Source organism: Monodon monoceros, unplaced genomic scaffold (assembly GCF_005190385.1).
Source record: "Monodon monoceros isolate NGI ecotype Baffin Bay Population unplaced genomic scaffold, NGI_Narwhal_1 Super_Scaffold_12, whole genome shotgun sequence".
Taxonomy (NCBI): domain Eukaryota; kingdom Metazoa; phylum Chordata; class Mammalia; order Artiodactyla; family Monodontidae; genus Monodon; species Monodon monoceros.
Window position 1 is genome coordinate 110,429,395 of NW_021703768.1, and position 22,516 is coordinate 110,451,910.

A 22,516-nucleotide genomic window follows, 5' to 3' on the forward strand; every position below is an offset into this window, starting at 1 on the left:
CACAGCAATCAGAGAAGAAAAATAAATAAAAGGAATCCAAATTGGAAAAGAAGAAGTAAAACTGTCACTGTTTGCAGATGACATGATACTATACATACAAAATCCTAAAGATGCTACCAGAAAACTACTAGAGCTCATCAATGAATTCGGTAAAGTTGCAGGATACAAAATTAATATGTGGAAATCTTGCATTTCTATACACTAACAATGAAAGATCAGAAAGAGAAATTAAGGAAACAATCCCATTTACCATCACATCAAAAAGAATAAAATACCTAGGAATAAACCTACCTAAGGAGCCAACAGACCTGTACTCAGAAAACTATAGATACTGATGAAAGAAATCAAAGATGACAGAAACAGATGGAGAGATATACCATGTTCTTGAATTGGAAGAATCAATATTGTCAAAATGACTATACTACCCAAAGCAATCTACAGACTCATTGCAATCCCTATCAAATTACCAATGGCATTTTTCACAGAACTAGAACAAAATATTTTTTTAATTTGTATAGAAACACAAAAGATCCCGAATAGACAAAGCAATCCTGAGAAAAATAAATGAGCTGGAGGAATTGGGCTCCTTGACTTCAGACTATACTACAAAGCTACAGTCATCAAAACAGTATGGTACTGGCACAGAAACAGAAATACAGATCAATGGAACAGGATAGAAAGGCCAGAGATAAACCCATGCACCTATGGTCAATTAATCTATGACAAAGGAGGCAAGACTATACAATGGAGAAAAGACAGTCTCTTCAAAAAGTGGTGCTGGGAAAACTGGACCGCTACATGTAAAAGAATGAAATTAGAACATTCTTCAACATCATACACAAAAATAAACTCAAAATGGATTAAAGACCTAAATGTAAAGCTGAGTACTATAAAACTCTTAGAGGAAAACATAGGCAGAACACTCTGAAATACATTGCAGCAAGATTTATTTGGATCCACCTCCCAATGAAAATAAAAACAAAAATAAACAAATGGGACCTAATGAAACTTAAAAACTTTTGCACAGCAAAGGAAACCATAAACAAAATGAAAAGACAACTTACAGAATGGGAAAAAATATTTGCAAATGAAGCGACCAACAAGGGATTACTCTCCAAAATATACAAACAGCTCATGCAGTTCTGTATCAAAGAAACAAACAACCCAACCAAAAAATGGGCTGAAGACCTAAATAGACAGTTCTCCAAAGACATACAGATGGCCAAAAAGCACATGAAAAGGTGCTCAATATTGCTAATTTTTAGAGAACTGCATATCAAAACTACAATGAAGTATCACCCCACACCGGTCAGAATGGCTATCATCAGAAAGTCTACAAACAGTAGATGCTGGAGAGGGTGTGCAGAAAAGGGAACCCTCCTACACTGTTGGTGGTAATGTAAATTGGTACAGGCACTATGGAAAACAGTATGGAGATTCCTTAAAAAACTAAACATAGGAACTTCCCTGGCAGTCCAGTGGCTAGGACTTCACCTTCCAATGCAGAGGGTGCAGGTTCAATCCCTGGTCAGTAAGCTGGGATCCCACATGCCTCATGGCCAAAAAACCAAAACATAAAACAGAAGCAATATTGTAACAAATTCAATAAAGACGTTAAAAAGGGTCCACATCAAAAAAAAAAACAAAAACCTAAAAATAGAACTACCATACAACCCAGTGATCCCATTCCTGGGCATATATCCAGAGAAAACCATCATTCAAAAAGATATATGCACCCCAATGTTAACTGCAGCACCATTTACAATAGTCAAGACATGGAAGCAATCTAAATGTCCATTAACAGAGGAATGGATAAAAAAGATGGGGTACATATATACAATGGAGTATTACTCAGCCATAAAAAAGAATGAAACAATGCCATTTGCAGCAACATAGATGGACCTAGAGATCATCATACTAAGTGAAGTCAGAGAAAGACAAATATCATATGATATCACTTCTACGTGGAATCTAAAAAAAAAATTATACAAATGAACTTATTTACAAAACAGGAACAGGCTCACAGACTTCAGAAACAAACTTATGGTTACCAAAGGGGAAACATGGTGAGGAGGGATAAATTAGGAGTTTGGGATTAACATATACATATACTATATATATAAAATAGATAATCAACAAGGACATACTGTATAGCACAGGGAGCTCTACGCAATATTCTGTAATAATCTATATGGGAAAAGAATCTGAAACAGAATGGCTATATGTATATGTATAACTGAGTCACTTTGCTGTACACCTGAAACTAACACAACATTGTAAATCAACTATACTCCAATATAAAATAAAAATTAAATGAAATTTTTTTTAATGAAAAGGTTACTAATTTACTATATTAGAGCTGAGAAAGGAGGACCAGGAATCCCCTAAAATTAAAGAAATTCATCTTATTTTCAGAGATGAGAGTCCAAATTTCTAGTTTTTAAATGCCAAACTTAAAATCTAATGCTATCATTTTGTTCAATATGAACTTCTTTTAAAATGTTAGTTTTTAAAAACTAAAAATGACCTGAGATTTTACCCAATCTCCTCGTTTCCAAACTATATATTTAAAATGGCAGAAGGTCCACCAAAAAACCTACGTGTGGATATTTATAGCAGCTTTATTCATAAGTGCCAAAACTTGGAAGCAACCAAGATGTCCTTCAGTAGGCAGGTTAACAGATAAACAGTTCATAAGGACAATGGAATATTATTCACTGATAAAAAGAGATGAGTTAACAAACCACGAAAAGGCATGGAGGAAACCTAAGTGCATGTTACTAAGTGAAAGTTATCTATCTGAAAAGGCAACATACTATATAGAGTGAAACAATTTTGTATGATACTACAATGGTGGATACATGTCATTATATATTTGTCCAAACCCACAGAATGTACAAAACCTAGAGTGAACCCTAATGTAAACTATGGGCTCTGGATGATAATGATGTGTCAATACAGGGTCATCAATTTTAACAAATGTAACCATTATGGTGCAGGATGTTGACAGTGGAGGAGGTTGTGCATTCTGGGGACTAGGGATATATGGGAACTCTCTGTACTTTGCTCAATTTTACTCTGAACATAAAATTGCGCTAAAAATAGTTTATTAATTAAATAAAACTTTTTCAAATGGTAGAAGGATTATGTACTTGTAATTTACAGTCCAAACAGTTACAGCTAAACTACATTTGAATAATGCACAGTAAACTGCATTATATATTACAGAATTCTATGGGACTTCCCTGGTGGTCCAGTGGTTAAGATTCCATGCTCCCAATGCAGGGGGCACGGGTTTGATCCCTGGTCAGGGAACTAATATCCCATGCGCAGCACAGCACAGCCAAATAAATAAATAAACAAACAAACAAATATGGAATAGAACAAACAATCCAGAAATAAGCCCACACATTTGTGGTCAGTTGAATTTTGACAAAAGCACCTAGTTAATTCAATAAGGAAAGAACAGTCTTCTCAACAAATGGTGCTGGAACAACTGGATATCCATAGGCAACGAGGGAAAAAAAGGGGGCAGAGGGTAGAAAAAAAGAAAAAAACTCAGACCCTCACCTCACACCATATATAACAATTAACTCAAAATGGACCAGAGACTTAAATGTAAGACCTAAAATGTTTACAACTTCTAGATAAAAACGTAAGAGAAAATCTTTGTGGTCTTGGATTTGGAAAAAATTTCTGAGCTATGTCACCAAAAGCATGTGATAAAAGAAAACTTGATAGCTGAACTTAATCAAAATACAAAACTTTTCCCTTCAAAAAAACACCACTAAGAAAATGAAAAGACAAGCCACAGACTGGGAAAAATATTTTCTGATCACAGATATGAATCCAGAATATATAAAGAGCATGACTCAATAATAAGAACACAGGCAACCAATTTTTAAAATGGGTAAGATATTTTAAGAGATATTTTACCAAGAAGACATACAAATGTCCAATAAGTACACAAACAGATGTTCAATGTTGTTAATCATTAGGGAAATACAAGTTAAAACAATGAGATACCACTACAGACCCTGTAGAATAGCTATAATTAAAAAGAACGAGAGTCTAAATGTTGGTGAAGATGTGAAGAAACTCTCACATCTCATACCATACTGCTGGGAAAAAAGTAGTACAATCTGTGGAAAACAGATTTCCACTGTGAAAAACGGTTTTGCAGTTTCTTCAAAAGATAAACATACATTAACCATAAGACCCAGCAATTTCACTCCTACGTATCTATCCAAGAGAAACTTTGAAACGTATCTGCACAATGACTTATAAAAGAATGTTCCTGGGACTTCCCTGGTGGTCCAGTGGTTAAGAATCAGTCTTGCAATGCAGGGGATGCTGGTTCGATCCCTGGTTGGGGAACTAAGATCCCTCATGCTGTGGGGCAACTAAGCCCAATGCACCACAACTACTGAGCCCACGTGCCACAATCAGAAAGCCCACGCACCACAACTAATGAGCCCACGTGCTCTGGAGCCCACATGCCACAACTAGAGAGAAGTCCATGCACCACAAAGAGCCTGTGTGCTGCAACTAAGACCCGACAGAGCCAAAAATTAAATACATATTTTAAAGAAAAGAATGTTCCTAACAGCATTATTCTTAACAGCCAAAAAACTGCAATCATTCAAATTCCCATCAAAGATCATAAAAAGTGGTATATTCATACCATGGAATACAACCCAACAATAAAAAGGAACTACTGATACATACAACAACATGGATGGCCCTCAAAAATATTACACTAAGTCAAAGAAAACAGATAAAGACAAAATAGTGTCTGATCTGATTTATATGAAATTTTGAGGAAAGGCAAAACTGTAGACAGAAAGCAGGTCCATGGTTGCCTGGGGGTGGGACTGTAAATGGACATAAAAGAACTTGTGGGGGTGATAAAACTGATGGTTTCACAACTGTATGTATTTACTAAAACTTAAACTGTACAATTCGATTGCACAATTACAATGGGTGAATTCACTGGGTATTATTAATAGCTTGATAAAAGTTGTTTAAAAGTAAACTACAGGGGAGAGGGGTCAAGATGGCGGTGTGGGAAGACACAGAGTTAGCATCTCCCCACAACTAATGAGGCTGCTGGCCGCTGGTGGGACTCTGATACCCAAGGAGACAGGAGGAACCCCAAAGTGAACCGGTAGGACGTACGGGGACCAAAGCGGGGAGAAGTGGAGGCAAGACAACATCAGCACCTCTGAGGCCATGGAGATCAGGAGAGGCAAGTGGGAGGTGCCCTCCGGGAGGAGCATAAAAGGAGCAGAAGGCGACTGCCCCGCCCACTTGGGCACAGGGAGCCTGCTGAGCTCCCAGGCCAGTCCCCTCCAATCCAAAGCCCCCTCCAGGCTGCATGGGTCCTGGTGGCATAGGAGGGAGGCCAGGGAGATCAGGAGAGGCAGGTGGGAGAGGCCCTCCCAGAACACAGACTGAGAAGCAGGAGAGGAGAGGAGGGTGTTTGCCCCACCGACTCGAGCCCAGGAAGCCTGCTAGGCTCCCAGGTGAGGTCCCCTGCCCTCTAAGACCAGGATGGGGGGCACGCCTGGCCCCCTTCTGTTCCTTGAGCCTAAGCCCCACCCCCACACAGCCCTCAGGGCCTTTTCCAGCCCCATAGGTCCTGAGCACTGGCCCTGCCCACCACCCAAACCTCACCCTTGATAGGCCCCACTCTCCACAGCCAAGTCCTTCCCCCTCTCCGTTTTTTTTTTATTTTCTTTCTTTCCTTTTTCAGTATTGTGGTACTGAGTAACCTTCCGGTTGTTGATTCATCTATATTTTTATTTTTATATTCTTTCGAACATATCTGTTAGTTTCCTAGTCTAATTTTATGTTTTACTTTGTTATTTTTCTCTTTAAAAAAATTTTTTTTTAGCCACCCACGTGGTTTGCAGGATCTTGATTTGCAAGCCTGGGGTCAGGAGGAAGCTCCTGTGGTAGGAGCTCCAAGTCCGAACCACTAGACTAACAGAGAACCTCAGACCCCAGGAAATGTTCATCAGAGTGAGGTCTCACAGAGCTCCTCATCTCAGCACCAAGACCCAGCTCTACCCAATAGCCTACAAACTACAGTGTGGGAAGCCTCAGGCCAAACAACCTGTAAAACAGGAACACAATCCCCTCTTTAAAAAAAAAAAAAAAAATGAGATGGCAAAAAATATGTCACAGATGAAGGAGCAAGGTAAAAACCTACAAGACCAAATAAATGAAGAGGAAATAGGCAATCTACCTGAAAAAGAATTCAGAGTAATGATAGTAAAGATGATCCAGAATCTCAGAAATAGAATGGAGGCACAGATTGAGAAAATACAAGAAATGTTTAACAAAGATCTAGAAGAATTAAAGAACAAACAGAGATGAACAACACAATAACTGAAATGAAAAATACACTAGAAGGAATCAATAACAGAATAACAGAGGCAGAAGAACGAATAAGTGAGGTGGAAGACAAAATGATGGAAATAACTGCCAAGGAGCAGAATAAAGAAAAAAGAATGAAAAGAATTAAAGGCAATCTCAGAGACTTCTGGGACAACACTAAACACACCAACATTCGAATTATACGGGTCCCAGAAGAAGAAGAGAAAAAGAAATGGGCTGAGAAAATATTTGAAGAGATTATAGTGGAAAACTTCCCTAACATGGGAAAGGAAATAGTCACCCAAGTCCAGGAAGCACAGAAAGTCCCATACAGGATAAACCCTAGGAGAAACACACCAAGACACATATTAATCAAACTAATAAAAATTAAATTCAAAGAAAAAATATTAAAAGCAGCGAGGAAAAGACAAAAAATAACATAAAAAGGAATCCCCATAAGGTTATCGGCTGATTTTTTCAGCAGAAACTCTGCAGGCCAGAAGGGAGTGGCAGGATATACTTAAAGTGATGAAAGAGAAAAAACTACAACAAGATTACTCTACCCAGCAAGGATCTCATTCAGATTTGATGGAGAAATCAAAAGCTTTTCAGACAAACAAAAGCTAAGAGAATTCAGCACCACCAAACCAACTTTACAACAAATGCTAAAAAAGATTCTCTAAGTGGGAAACACAAGAGAAGAAAAAGACCAACAAAAACAAACCCAAAACAATTAAGAAAATGGTAATAGGAACATATATATCAATAGTAATCTTAAATGTAAATGGATTAAATGCCCCAACCAAAAGACATACACTGGCTGAATGGATACAACAACAAGTCCCATATATATGCTGTCTACAAGAGACCCACTTCAGACCTAGGGACACAAACAGACTGAAAGTGAAGGGATGGAAAAAGATATTCCATGCAAATGGAAATCAAAAGAAAGCTAGAGTAGCAATACTCAGATAAAATAGACTTTAAAATAAAGACTGTTACAAGAGATAAGGAGGGACGCTACATAATGATCAAAGGATCAATCCAAGAAGAAGATGTAACAATTATAAATGTTTATGCACCCAACACAGGAGCACCTCAATACAAAAGGCAAATGCTAACAACCATGAAAGGAGAAATCAACAGTAACACAGTAATAGTAGGGTACTTTAACACCTTACTTGCACCAATGGACAGATCATCCAAACAGAAAATAAATAAGGAAACACAAGCTTTAAATGACACGACAGACCAGACAGATTTAAGTGATATTTACAGAACATTCCATCCAAAAACAACAGAATACACATTTTTCTCTAGTGCACATGGAACATTCTCCAGGACAGATCACATCTTGGGTCACAAATCAAGCCTTGGAAAATTTAAGAAAATTGAAATCGTATCAAGCATCTTTTCTGATCACAATGCTATGAGACTGGAAATCAATTACAAGAAAAAAACTGTAAGAAAAACAAATATATGCGGGCTAAACAGTGCACTACTAAATAACCAAGAGATCACTGAAGAAATCAAAGAAGAAATAAAAAAATACATAGAAACAAATGACAACAAAAACATGACAACCCAAAACCTACGGGACGCAGCAAAAGCAGTTCTAAGAGGGAAGTTTACAGCAATTCAATCTCACCTCAAGAAACAAGAAAAATCTCAAATAAACAATCTAACCCTACACTTCAATCAACTAGAGAAAGAAGAACAAAGAAAACCCAAAGTCAGTAGAAAGAAAGAAATCATAAAGATCAGAGCAGAAATAAATGAAACAGAAATAAAGAAAACAATAGCAAAGATCAATAAAACTAAAAGATGGTTCTTTGAGAAGATAAACAAAATTGATAAACCCTTAGCCAGACTCGTCAAGAAAAAAAGGGAGAGGATGCAAGTCAATAAAATTAGAAATGAAAAAGGAGAAATCACAACTGACACTGCAGAAATACAAAGGATTATAAGAGACTACTACAAACAACTACATGCCAATAAAATGGACAACCACGAAGAAATGAACAAATTCTTGGAAAGGTACAATTTTCCAAGACTGAACCAGGAAGAATTAGAAAATATAAACAGACATATCACAAGAAATGAAACTGAAACGGTAATTAAAAAGCTTCCAACCAACAAAAGTCCAGGACCAGATGGCTTCACAGGAGAATTCTATCAAACACTGAGAGAAGAGCTAAAACCCACCCTTCTCAAACTCTTCCAAAAAATTGCAGAGGGAGAAACACTCCCAAATTCATTCTACAAAGCCACCATCACCCTGATACCAAAATCAGAAAAAGATATCACAAAAACAGAAAATTATAGACCAGTATCACTGATAAACATAGGTGCAAAAATCCTGAACAAAATACTAGCAAACATAATCCAACAGCACATTAAAAGGATCATACACCATGATCAAGTGGGATTTAACCCAGGGAAGCAAGGATTCTTCAGTATATGCAAATCAACCAAAGTCATACACCACGTTAACAAATTAAGGGATAAAAACCATATGGTCATCTCAATAGATGCAGAAAAAGCTTCTGACAAAATTCAACACCGATTTATGATAAAAACTCTCCAGAAAATGGGCATACAGGGAACCTACCTCAACATAATAAAGGTCATATATGACAAACCCTCAGCAAGCATCATACTCAATGGTGAAAAACTGAAAGCATTTCCACTAGGATCAGGAAGAAAACAAGGATGTCCACTCTCGCCACTCTTATCCAACACAGTTTTGGAAGTCCTAGCCACAGCAATCAGAGGAGAAAAAGAAATAAAAGGAATACAAATTGGAAAAGAAGTAAAACTGTCACTATTTGCCGATGACATGATACTATACATAGAAAATCCTAAAGATGCCACCAGAAAACTACTAGAACTAATCAATGAATTTGGTAAGGTTGCAGGATACAAAATTAATGCACAGAAATCTCTGGCATTCCTATACACCAACAGCGAAAAATCAAAAAGAGAAATTAAGGAAACACTCCCATTTATCACTCCAACAAAAAGAATAAAATACCTAGGAATAAACCCACATAAGGAGGCGAAAGACTTGTACTCAGAAAACTATAAAACACTGATGAAAGAAATCAAAGATGACATAAACAGATGCAGGAATATACCATGTTCTTGGATTGGAAGAATCAATATTGTGAAAATGACTATACTACCCAAAGCAATCTACAGATTCAATGAAATCCCTATCAAACTGCCAATGGCATTCTTCACAGAATTAGAACAAAAAATCTTACAATTTGTATGGAAACACAAAAGACCCCAAATAGCCAAAGCAATCTTGAGAAAGAAAAATGGAGCTGGAGGAATCAGACTCCCTGACTTCAAACTATACGATAAAGGTAGAGTAATCAAGACAGTATGGTACTGGCAGGAAAACAGAAATATAGATCAATGGTACAGGACAGAATGCCCAGACATAAACCCACACATATATGGTCACCTAATTTATGACAAAGGTGGCAAGAACATACAAGGGAGAAAAGACACCTGCTTCAATAAGTTGTGCTGGGAAAATTGGACAGCTACATGTAAAAGAATGAAATTAGAAAAACTTCTACTGGTGAGGGGGAAGATGGCGGAAGAGTAAGACGCAGAGATCACCTTCCTCCCCACAGATACACCAGAAATACATCTACACGTGGAACAACTCCTACAGAACACCTACTGAACACTGGCAGAAGACCTCAGACCTCCCAAAAGGCAAGAAACTCCCCATGTACAAAAGAATAAACAGAGACAAAAGAATAGGGATGGGACCTGCACCAGTGGAAGGGAGCTGTGAAGGAGGAAAGGTATCCACACACTAGGAAGCCCCTTCGCAGGCGGAGACTGCGGGTGGCGGACAGGGGAAGTTTCAGAGACGGGGAGGAGAGCACAGCAACAGGGGTGCAGAGGGCAAAGTGGAGAGATTCCCGCACAGAGGATCGATGCCGACGGGCACTCACCAGCCCGAGAGGCTTGTCTGCTCACCCGCTGGGGTGGACGGGTTTGGGAGCTGAGGTTCGGGCTTCGGTTGAAGTGCAGGGAAAGGACTGGGGTTGGCGGCGTGAAGACAGCATGCAGGGGGTTAGTGCATCACGGCTAGCCGGGAGGGAGTCTGGGGAAAAGTCTGGACCTGCCGAAGAGGCAAGAGACTTTTTCTTCCCTCTTGTTTCCTGGTGCACGAGGAGAGGGGATTAGGTGTGCTGCTTAAAGGAGCTCCAGAGACGGGCGCAAGCCGCAGCTAACAGCGCGGACCCCAGAGACGGGCATGAGACGCTAAGGCTGCTGCTGCTGCCACCAAGAAGCCTGTGTGCGAACACAGGTCCTATCCACACCTCCCTTCCGGGGAGCCTGTGCAGCCCGCCACTGCCACGATCCCGGGATCCAGGGACAACTTCCCCGGGAGAACGCAAGGCGTGCCTCAGGCTGATGCAACGTCCCGCCGGCCTCTGCCGCCTCAGGCTCGCTCCACATCCACACCCTTCCCTCCTCCCCCCCCGCCTGAGTGAGCCAGAGCCTCCGAGTCAGCTGCTCCTTTACCCCGTCCTGTCTGAGTGAAGAACAGACGCCCTCCGGCGACCTACAAGCAGAGGCAGGGCCAAATCCAAAGCTGAGCCACGGCAGCTGTGAGAGCAAAGAAAAGAAAGGGAAATCTCTCCTAGCAGCCTCAGGAGCAGTGGATTAAATCTCCACAATCAACTTGATGTACCCTGCATCTGTGGAATACATGAATAGACAATGAGTCATCCCAAATTGAGGAGGTGGACTTTGAGAGCAAGATTTATTATGTTTTCCCCCTTTTCCTCCTTTTTGTGAGTGTGTATGTGTATGCTTCTGTGTGAGATTTTGCCACAAGCTTTGCTTTCACCATTTGTCCTAGGGTTCTATCCGTCCGTTTTTTTTATTTAAAAAAATTTTTTTTTACTATTTATTTTAATAACTTTATTTTATTTTATCTTACTTTATTTTATTTTCTTTTAACCTCTTTCTTTCTTTCTACTTTTTCTCCCTTTTATTCTGAGCTGTGTGGATGAAAGGCTCTTGGTACTGCAGCCAGGAGTCAGTGCTGTTCCTCTGAGGTGGGAGAGCCAACTTCAGGACACTGGTCCACAAGAGACCTCCCAGCTCCACATAATATCAAACGGTGAAAATCTCCCAGAGATCTCCATCTCAACACCAGCACCCAGCTTCACTCAACAACCAGCAAGCTACAGTGCTGGACACCCTATGCCAAACAACTAGCAAGAAAGGAACACAACACCACCAATTAGCAGAGAGGCTGCCTAAGATCATAATAAGGCTACAGACACCCCAAAACACACCACCAGACGTTGACCTGCCCACCAGAAAGAAAAGATCCAGCCTCATCCACCAGAACACAGGCACTGGTCCCCTCCACCAGGAAGCCTACACAACCCACTGAACCAACTTTTGCCACTGGGGACAGACACCAAAAACAACAGGAACTACGAACCTGCAGCCTGCAAAACGGAGACCCCAGACACAGTAAGATAAGCAAAATGAGAAGACAGAAAAACACACAGCAGATGAAGGAGCAAGATAAAAACCCACCAGACCTAACAAATGAAGAGGAAATAGGCAGTCTACCTGAAAAAGAATTCAGAATAATGATAGTAAAGATGATCCAAAATCTTGGAAATAGAATAGAGAAAATGCAAGAAACATTTAACAAGGACCTAGAAGAGCTAAGATGAAACAAGCAACGATGAACAACACAATAAATGAAATTAAAAATACTCTAGATGGGATCAATAGCAGAATAACTGAGACAGAAGAACGGATAAGTGACCTGGAGGATAAAATAGTGGAAATAACTACTGCAGAGCAGAAGAAAAAAGAATGAAAAGAACTGAGGACAGTCTCAGAGACCTCTGGGACAACATTAAACACACCAACATTCGAATTATAGGGGTTCCAGAAGAAGAAGAGAAAAAGAAAGGGACTGAGAAAATATTTGAAGAGATTATAGTTGAAAACTTCCCTAATATGGGAAAGGAAATAGTTAATCAAGTGCAGGAAGCACAGGGAGTCCCATACAGGATAAATCCAAGGAGAAGCACGCCAAGAAACATATTAATCAGACTGTCAAAAAATAAATACAAAGAAAACATATTAAAAGCAGCAAGGGAAAAACAACAAATAATACAAAAGGGAATCCCCATAAGGTTAACAGCTGATCTTTCAGCAGAAACTCTGCAAGCCAGAAGGGACTGGCAGGACATATTTAAAGTGATGAAGGAGAAAAACCTACAACCAAGATTACTCTACCCAGCAAGGATCTCATTCAGATTTGAAGAAGAAATTAAAACCTTTACAGACAAGCAAAAGCTGAGAGAGTTCAGCACCACCAAACCAGCTTTACAACAAATGCTAAAGGAACTTCTCTAAGCAAGAAACACAAGAGAAGGAAATGACCTACAATAACAAACCCAAAACAATTAAGAAAATGGGAATAGGAACATACATATCGATAATTACCTTAAATGTAAATGCATTAAATGCTCCCACCAAAAGACACAGACTGGCTGAATGGATACAAAAACAAGACCCATATATATGCTGTCTACAAGAGACCCACTTCAGACCTAGAGACACATACAGACTGAAAGTAAGGGGATGGAAAAAGATATTCCATGAAAATGGAAACCAAAAGAAAGCTGGAGTAGCAATTCTCCTATCAGACAAAATACACGTTTTATTTTATTTTATTTTTGCGGTACGCGGGCCCCTCACTTTTGTGGCCTCTCCCGTTGCAGGGCACAAGCTCCGGAGGCACAGGCCCAAGGGCCATGGCCCACGGGCACAGCCGCTCCACAGCATGTGGGATCCTCCCAGACTGGGGCACGAACCCGTGTCCCCTGCATCAGCAGGCGGACTCTCAACCACTGTGCCAGCAGGGAAGTCTCGACTATTCGTGCCCCAGTCCAGGAGGATCCCACATGCCGTGGAGCGGCTGCACCCCTGGGCCATGGCCACTGGGCCTGCACCTCCGGATCCTGTGCTCCGCAACGGGAGAGGCCACAACAGTGAGGGGCCCGCGTACTGCAAAAAATAAATTAAAAATAAATAAATTAATTAATTAATTAAAATAAAGACTATTAGAAGAGACAAAGAAGAACACTACATAATGATCAAGGGATCGATCCAAGAAGAAGATATAACAATTGTAAATATTTATTCACCCCACATAGAAGCACCTCAATACATAAGACAAATGCTAACAGCCATAAATGGGGAAATCGACAGTAACACATTCATAGTGGGGGACTTTAACACCCCATTTTTACCAATGAACAGACCATCCAAAATGAAAATAAGGAAACACAAGCTTTAAATGATACATTAAACAAGATGGACTTAATTGATATTTATAGGACATTCCATCCAAAAACAACAGAATACACATTTTTCTCAAGTGCTCATGGAACATTCTCCAGGATAGATCATATCTTGGGTCACAAATCAAGCCTTGGTAAATTTAAGAAAATTAAATGGTATTAAGTATCTTTTCCGACAACAACGCTATGAGACTAGACAACAATTACAGGAAAAGATCTGTCAAAAATACAAACACATGGAGGCTAAACAATACACTACTTAATAACAAAGCGATCACTGAAGAAATGAAAGAGGAAATTTAAAAATATCTAGAAACAAATGACAATAGAGACACAACGACCCAAAACCTATGGGATGCAGCAAAAGCAGTTCTAAGAGGGAAATTTATAGCAATACAATCCTACCTTAAGAAACAGGAAACATCTCTAATAAACAACCTAAACTTGCACCTAAAGCAATTAGAGAAAGAAGAACAAAAAAAACCCCAAAGTTAGCAGAAGTAAAGAAATCATAAAGATCATATCAGAAATAAATGAAAAAGAAATGAAGGAAACAATAGCAAAGATCAATAAAACTAAAAGCTGGTTCTTTGAGAAGATAAACAAAATTGATAAACCATTAGCCACGCTCATCAAGAAAAAATGGGAGAAGACTCAAATCAATAGAATTAGAAATGAAAAAGGAAAAGTAACAACTGACACTGCAGAAATACAAAAGATCATGAGAGATTACTATAAGCAACTCTATGCCAATAAAATGGACAACCTGGAAGAAATAGACATATCCTTAGAAATGCACAACCTGCCAAGACTGAATAAGGAAGAAATAGAAAATATGAACAGACCAATCACAAGCACTGAAATTGAAACTGTGATTTAAAATCTTCCAACAGGGCTTCCCTGCTGGCGCGGTGGTTGAGAGTCTGCCTGCTGATGCAGGGGACATGGGTTCGTGCCCCGGTCCAGGAAGATCCCACATATCGCGGAGCAGCTGGGCCCGTGAGACATGGCCGCTGAGCCTGCGCGGCTGGAGCCTGTGCTCAACGTGAGAGGCCACAACAGTGAGAGGCCCGCGTACCGCAAAGAAAAAAAAAAATCTTCCAACAAACAGAAGTCCAGGACCAGATGGCTTCACAGGCCAATTCTATCAAACATTTAGAGAAGAGCTAACACCTATCCTTCTCAAACTCTTCCAAAACATAGCAGAGGGAGAAACACTCCCAAACTCATTCTATGAGGCCAACATCACCCTGATACCAAAACCAGACAAGGATGTCACAAAGAAAGAAAACTACAGGCCTATATCACTGATGAACATAGATGCAAAAATCCTCACCAAAATGCTAGCAAACAGAATCCAACAGCACATTAAAAGGATCATACACCATGATCAAGTGGGGTTTATTCCAGGAATGCAAGGATCCTTCAATATACGCAAATCAATCAACGTGATACACCATTTAAGAAACTGAAGGAGAAAAACCATATGATCATCTCAACAGATGCAGAGAAAGCTTTCAACAAAATTCAACACCCATCTATGATAAAAACCCTGCAGAAGGTAGGCATAGAGGGAACTTTCCTCAACATAGTAAAGGCCATATATGACAAACCCACAGCCAACATCATCCTCAATGGTGAAAAACTGAAAGAATTTCCACTAAGCTCAGGAACAAGACAAGGTTGCCCACTCTCACCAATCTTATGCAACACAGTTTTGGAAGTTTTAGCCACAGCAATCAGAGAAGAAAAGGAAATAAAAGGAACCCAAATCAGAAAAGAAGAAGTAAATCTGTCACTGTTTGCAGATGACGTGATACTATACACAGAGAATCCTAAAGATGCTACCAGAAAACTACTAGAGCTAATCAATGAATTTGGTAAGGTAGCAGGATACAAAATTAATGCACAGAAATCTCTGGCATTCCTATACACTAATGATGAAAAATCTGAAAGTGAAATCAAGAAAACACTCCCATTTACCAATGCAACAAAAGAATAAAATATCTAGGAAAAAACCTGCCTAAGGAGACAAAAGACCTGTATAAGACACTGATAAAAGAAATTAAAGATGATACAAATAGATGGAGAGATATACCATGTTCTTGGAATGGAAGAATCAACATTGTAAAAACGACTATACTACCCAAAGCAATCTACAGATTCAATGCAATCCCTATCAAACTACCAATGGCATTTTTCACAGAACTAGAACAAAAAAATTCACAATTTGTATGGAAACACAAAAGACCCCGAATAGCCAAAGCAATCTTGAGAACGAAAAACGCAGCTGGAGGAATCAGGCTCCCTGACTTCAGACTATACTACAAAGCTACAGTAATCAAGACAGTATGGTACTGGCACAAAAACAGAATTACAGATCAATGGAACAGGATAGAAAGCCCAGAGATAAACCCATGCACATATGGTCACCTTATCTTTGATAAAGGCAGCAAGAATGTACAGTGGAGAAAGGACAGCGTCTTCAATAAGTGGTGCTGGGAAAACTGGACAGGTACATGTAAAAGTATGAGATTAGAACACTCCCTAACACCATACACAAAAATAAGCTCAAAATGGATTAAAGACCTAAATGTAAGGCCAGAAACTATCAAACTCTTAGAGGAAAACGTAGGCAGAACACTTTATGATATAAATCACAGCAAGATCCTTTTTGACCCATCTCCTACAGAAATGGAAATAAAAACAAAAATGAACAAATGGGACCTAATGAAACTTAAAAGCTTTTGCACAGCAAAGGAAACCATAAAGAAGACCAAAAGACAACCCTCAGAATGGGAGAAAATATTTGCAAATGAAGCAACTGATAAAGGATTAATCTCCAAAATTTACAAGCAGCTCATGCAGCTCAATAACATAAAAACAAACAACCCAATCAAAAAATGGGCAGAACACCTAAATAGACATTTCTCCAAAGAAGATATACAGATTGCCAACAAACACATGAAAGAATGCTCAACATCATTAATCATTAGAGAAATGCAAATCAAAACTACAATGAGATATCATCTCACACTGGTCAGAATGCCCATCATCAAAAAATCTACAAACAATAAATGCTGGAAAGCGTGTGGTGAAAAGGGAAACCTCTTGCACTGTTGGTGGGAATGTAAATTGATACAGCCACTATGGAGAACACTATGGAGGTTCCTTAAAAAACTACAAATAGAACTACCATACGACCCAGCAATCCCACTACTGGGCATATACCCTGAGAAAACCATAATTCAAAAAGAGTCATGTACCAAAATGTTCACTGCAGCTCTATTTACAATAGCCAGGACATGGAAGCAACCTAAGTGTCCATCAACAGATGAATAAAGATGATGTGGCACATATATACAATGGAATATTACTCAGCCATAAAAAGAAATGAACTTGAGTTATTTGTAGTGAGGTGGATGGACCTAGAGTCTGTCATACAGAGTGAAGTAAGCCAGAAAGAGAAAGACAAATACCGTATGCTAACACGTATATATGGAATCTAAGAAAAAAAGTCATGAAGAACCTAGGAGTAAGACGGGAATAAAGACACAGATCTACTAGAGAATGGACTTTAGGATATGGGGAGGGGGAAGGGTAAGCTGTGACAAAGTGAGAGAGTGGCAGGGACACATATACACTACCAAATGTAAAATAGATAGCTAGTGGGAAGCAGCTGCATAGCACAGGGAGATCAGCTCGGGGGTCTGTGACCACCTAGATGGGTGGGATAGGGAGGGTGGGAGGGAGGGAGACGCAAGAGGGAAGAGACATGGGAACATATGTATATGTATAACTGATTCACTTTGTTATGAAGCAGAAACAAACACACCATTGTAAAGCAATTATACTCCAATAAAGATGTAAAAAAAAAAATTAAACTTCTAGATTTCTCAATCAAAAAATGTAAAAAAATAAAAAATTAAAAAATAAAAGAATGAAATTAGAACACTACCTAACACCATACACAAAAATAAACTCCAAATGGATTAAAGACTTAAATGTAAGAACAGACACTATAAAACTTTTAGAGGAAAACACAGGAAAACCACTCTTTGACATAAACCACAGCAAGATCTTTTTGGACCCACTTCCTAGAGTAACAAATAAAAACAAAAATAAACAAATGGAACGTAATTAAACTTAAAAGCTTTTGCACAGAAAAGGAAACCATAAAGAAGGCCAAAAGACAACCCTCAGAATGGGAGAAAATATTTGCAAATGAAACAACAAATGATTAATCTCCAAAATATACAAACAGCTCATGGAGCTCAATATCAAGAAAACAAACAATCCAGTTAAGAAATGGGCAGAAGACCCAATAGACATTTCAACAAGGAAGACATACAGATGGCCAAGAGGCACATTAAAAGATGCTCAACATCACTAATTATTAGAGAAATGCAAATCAAAACTACAATGAGGTATCACCTCACGCCGGTCAGAATGGCCATTATCAAAAAAGCTAGAAACAATAAATGCTGGAAAGGGTGTGGTGAAAAGGGAATCCTCCTACACTGTTGGTGGGAATGTAAATTGATACAACCACTATGGAAAACAGTATGGAGGTTCGTCAAAAAACTAAAAATAGAACTACCATATGACCCAGCAATCCCCCTACTGGGCATATACCCTGAGAGAATCATAGTTCAAGAAGATACATGGACCACAATGTTCAGTGCAGCACTATTTACAATATCCAGGACATGGAATCAACCTAAATGTCCATCGACCAATGAATGGAAAAAGACGATGTGGCACATATATACAATGGAATATTGCTCAGCTATAAAAAGAAACGAAACTGAGTTATTTGTAGTGAGGTGGATGGACCTAGAGTCTGTCATACAGAGTAAAGTAAGTTAGAAAGAGAAAAACAAATACAGTATGCTAATGCATATATATGGAATCTAAAAAAAAAAAAAAAATGGTAGTGATGAACCTGGTTGCAGGGCAGGAATAAAGAGGTAGACATAGAGAATGGACTTGATGACATGGGGTGGGAGGGGAAGCTGGGGCGAAGTGAGAGTGGCATCGACGTATATACACTACCGAATGTAAAACAGTTGGCTGGTGCGAAGTAGCAGCATAGCACACGGAGATCAGCTCTGTGTTTGGCAATGACCTAGAGGGGTGAGGCAGGGAGGATGGGAAGGAGGCTCAAGAGGGAGGAGGGGCTTCCCTAGTGGCGCAGTGGTTGAGAGTCCACCTGCCGATGCAGGGGACACGAGTTCGTGTCCTGGTCCGGGAAGATCCCACATGCCGCGGAGCAACTGGGCCCGTGAGCCACAATTACTGAGCCTGCGCGTCCGGAGCCTGTGCTCCGCAATGGGAGAGGTCACAACAGTGAGAGGCCCGCGTACCGGGAAAACAAAAAAGAGGGAGGGGATCCGGGGACATGTGTATGTATATGGCAGATTCCCTTTCTTGTGCAACAGAAGCTAACACGGTATTGTGAAGCAATTATGCTCCAATAAAGATCTATTTTTAAAAAAAGTAAACTATATAAAGTACTCACCATTGTAGCCTTCAAGAACAGAATCAATAATAGGTCTGGCAGTTAAGTTATAAACATCTAGTTGTTTACTCTCTGGTCCAAAAACAGTATCAAAAGTAAACGTCTTTGGAGGTTCATTGGAAGAATCAGTCTTATGTACAGTGATAGTTCCCCTCATCTCATCCACACTGACAGCCTGCTTGTAGCACATTGATTTCTCTCTGTCATTGAGGGGCCGGCACCTAACCACCACCTTCACATTATCGCAGCTTTCCGGCTTCTCTGATTTATTGATCTGGTGGAGAAAATATTTACAAACAAGAAAAAGAACGTTTACTTTTACCTTCAACAGATTAAATTTAAATTTTGAAAAAGGCTACTTTGGCATCCTAGTGCCTTGCATACGTTAAGCACTTCATAAATAGTTGTTAAATGCAATTAAAGATCTTACAGATATATAGAAAAAGCTTATTTAAAAAGATATGAAAATAGTTTCTTTTACAATACAAATGAGGGGAGAGGAAATCTTATTTACATTTACAGTTAATGCTATTCAGGCAGAAAATGAGAGAGTATATTAGAGACTTGTCTTTCTGCACAAAGTCCCTGACTTGCTCTGAGTTTCCTGCCTGTAGGAAAACACGTGTGAATATGGTTAATAACGTTAATCAAGAATCTAGTAATAGGTCCTCTGCTCCCCCTGAGACTTTTAGTTTTATTGATATTTTCTACAATGCATTAGTAAAAAAATTTTTTATCAAATAATATATCCAGGGCTTCCCAGGTGGCACAGTGGTTAAGAATCTGCCTGCCAATGCAGGGGACACGGGTTCGAGCCCTGGTCCGGGAAGATCCCACATGCTGAGGAGCAACTAAGCCCATGTGCTACAACTAAGCCTGTGCTCTAGAGCCTGAGAGCCACAACTACTAAAGCCCTCGAGCCTAGAGCCCGTGCTCCACAACAAGAGAAGCCACTGCAATGAGAAGCCTGCTCAACCCAACGAAGATCCAATGCAGCCAAAAAGTAAAAATAAATTAATTAATTAAAAAAAAAATAATATATCCTCATATAGTCTACTTTTTCTATAGAAGACAAGAGAAAGACAGAAAAGAAAGCCCAGTGGCAGAAAAATGTTTTAGCTTGACTCTAACCTTATGAACATTTGTAAAGTTTCAAATTTTGAAATTTTATGATTAAGAATCTATATTAAAATACAATTATTAAAGTGAAGAAGTTCAACAGTTTGAACAGATATTAAATTCCTACTGTTTCAGATACTCTTCTAAGCATTAGAGAAACAAACGTGAGCCACTGTCATTGACAAGGAACAGATTATATCAATTCAACACACTTCTTTCCATCTCTACTTTCAGCACCTTATTCTAGGTCACCATTATCTCGCCCCGAATTATAAGAGACTCCTACCTGTACTACTGTATCTAATTAGGTTCCCCTATAGTCTGTTCTCTACTTGGCAGTCAGTTTCAACACAAATCTAATTATGTCACTCTCCTACTTAAAACTCCTCAATGGTTTCCCACAGATCCTGGGATGAAGATCGAAATCCTTCAGGGGGTGTATAAGATCTGGTTCTGGCCCATGTCTACTTCTCCAGTTTTATTTCACAACCTTGGCTTTCTTAGCCACAGCCACACGGGCTTTCTTTTAGGCCTTTTCTTGTCACCATGATCCCTCTCACCACACTCCTTCCCAGGTGCTGTTCCTTATGCCTAGAACATCCCCCACCCTCCTCTTCACTTACTCTGCAGACCTCAGCTCAATAGCCCCTTCATCTGGGAAGACTTCCCTGATTAGGTCAAATCCTTGTATAGGCCCTGATAGCACCCTTCAATCTCCTTCTCCATCGGTTACAATTTTACTTTTTTTTTTTTTGGCTCCTTATTTGATTAATGTCTGTGTCTCTATTTAACCCATAAGTTCCAAACTGGTAGTCAGTCAAGGGGCTGAATTCAGCCCACAAATGTCTTTTGCTTGGCTTATATTATTTAAAAATCTTTTGAATTAGTTGCTAAAAATTAAAACTTGAGCAATTTCACAAAAATAACAATTTCTAGATCCTCTTGGAAAAAACAGATGATCTGACATCTGTAGGTCAGCACTCCTACATGGCGACACTTAATTCACCAGAATCTATTTTTATCTATTGTATGCCACCCATCCACTTCATTCATTAATGTTAAGTGTCTTTGTCCCTGTATGTATGTATGGTTTTCACCTCCACTCTAGAAGGCAAGGGTCTCTCTTCTCAAGTTCAAGAACCTGGCTGGTTTTGCTCAATATTGTATCTCCAGTGCCTAGCATGGGGCTGGTGCCCAATAACTGTTGAATGAATTGATAAATAGAAAGCAACAAGTAACAAATATTAAGCGTTTAATGCTAAAAGTCAAGCACTGTCCTTCAAGTCTCCTGCGCATTCTTATCTCATCCTGATAACCCCAGAAGGAAAAGTTTAATTACATAGGAACGAAGGGCCCAGAAAGATTAAATAATTATCCAAGGCTTCGCAACCAGTAAATAACCAGCCACTGCTCAAGTGTTCTTCATTACCCTATAATGGACTTACTACGCCTCCTTATTAGGTGCACGATAACAATCTGTGATATCCTACAAGACAAACATACCACCACCCACCACGCACCCCCCTCACGTAAATAGCCGGCCGCAGCTCAAGTGTTCTCCATGACCCTATATTGGACTTACGACGGCCCCTTATTAAGTGCAAGTTAACAGTCTGTGAAACCCTACAAGACAAACATACCGCCACCCACCACTCACTCCCCTCACACACAAAGACACCTACGGGTTACATTCTGCACTGTAAGCTAGAGCGCTACGAGAGGAATGACAGCTCGAGTCAGCAGCCTGGGGTAGAGGCAGACTGCCCGTGCTTTGCTGCCTTCCAGAGCTTGGCTCCTCGGCGTAGAGACCCCACGGGGTGCGAGGCATCAAAACCCGACCCTCCGCGGTTGCTCCTAGAGGCCCTACCCAGCGGACAGGGCTGGGAGCGAGAGCGCATCCTCTGGCACAGTGCCTTTATGTCAAGCAGCCCAGGCCTTGCGGGATGCAGCAGCAACGAAGACCGCAAGGCCTGCCGCGGGCCCCTCCCAGGGTCGGCTGGACCCCCCCAGTCCAGGGCCCACCCGCCTGGCTCCCCAACCGCTTCGCCCGCCCGGCACTGCCCTGCCCTGCCCTGCCCCGCCCCACCCCGGCCTCCCGCCTGCTCTGCGCCTCCATGGTAAC

The 22,516-nt window shown here is 40.1% G+C and overlaps 1 protein-coding gene across 4 annotated transcripts in view; it reads right to left on the minus strand.

The window, feature by feature from the left end:
- KIF3A (kinesin family member 3A) overlaps nt 1–22,516 on the minus strand; it is a 106,611-nt gene that overhangs the window by 83,867 nt on the left and 228 nt on the right. For all 4 annotated transcript variants that reach the window (XR_003792756.1, XM_029217721.1, XM_029217719.1 and 1 more), the window contains exon 2: nt 19,276–19,549. Coding sequence is in view for 3 of the 4 variants with exons in the window: in XM_029217721.1 (XP_029073554.1) it covers nt 19,276–19,549 (274 nt within the window). In the remaining variant the exon portion in view is untranslated. The remainder of the gene's footprint in view (nt 1–19,275; nt 19,550–22,516) is intronic.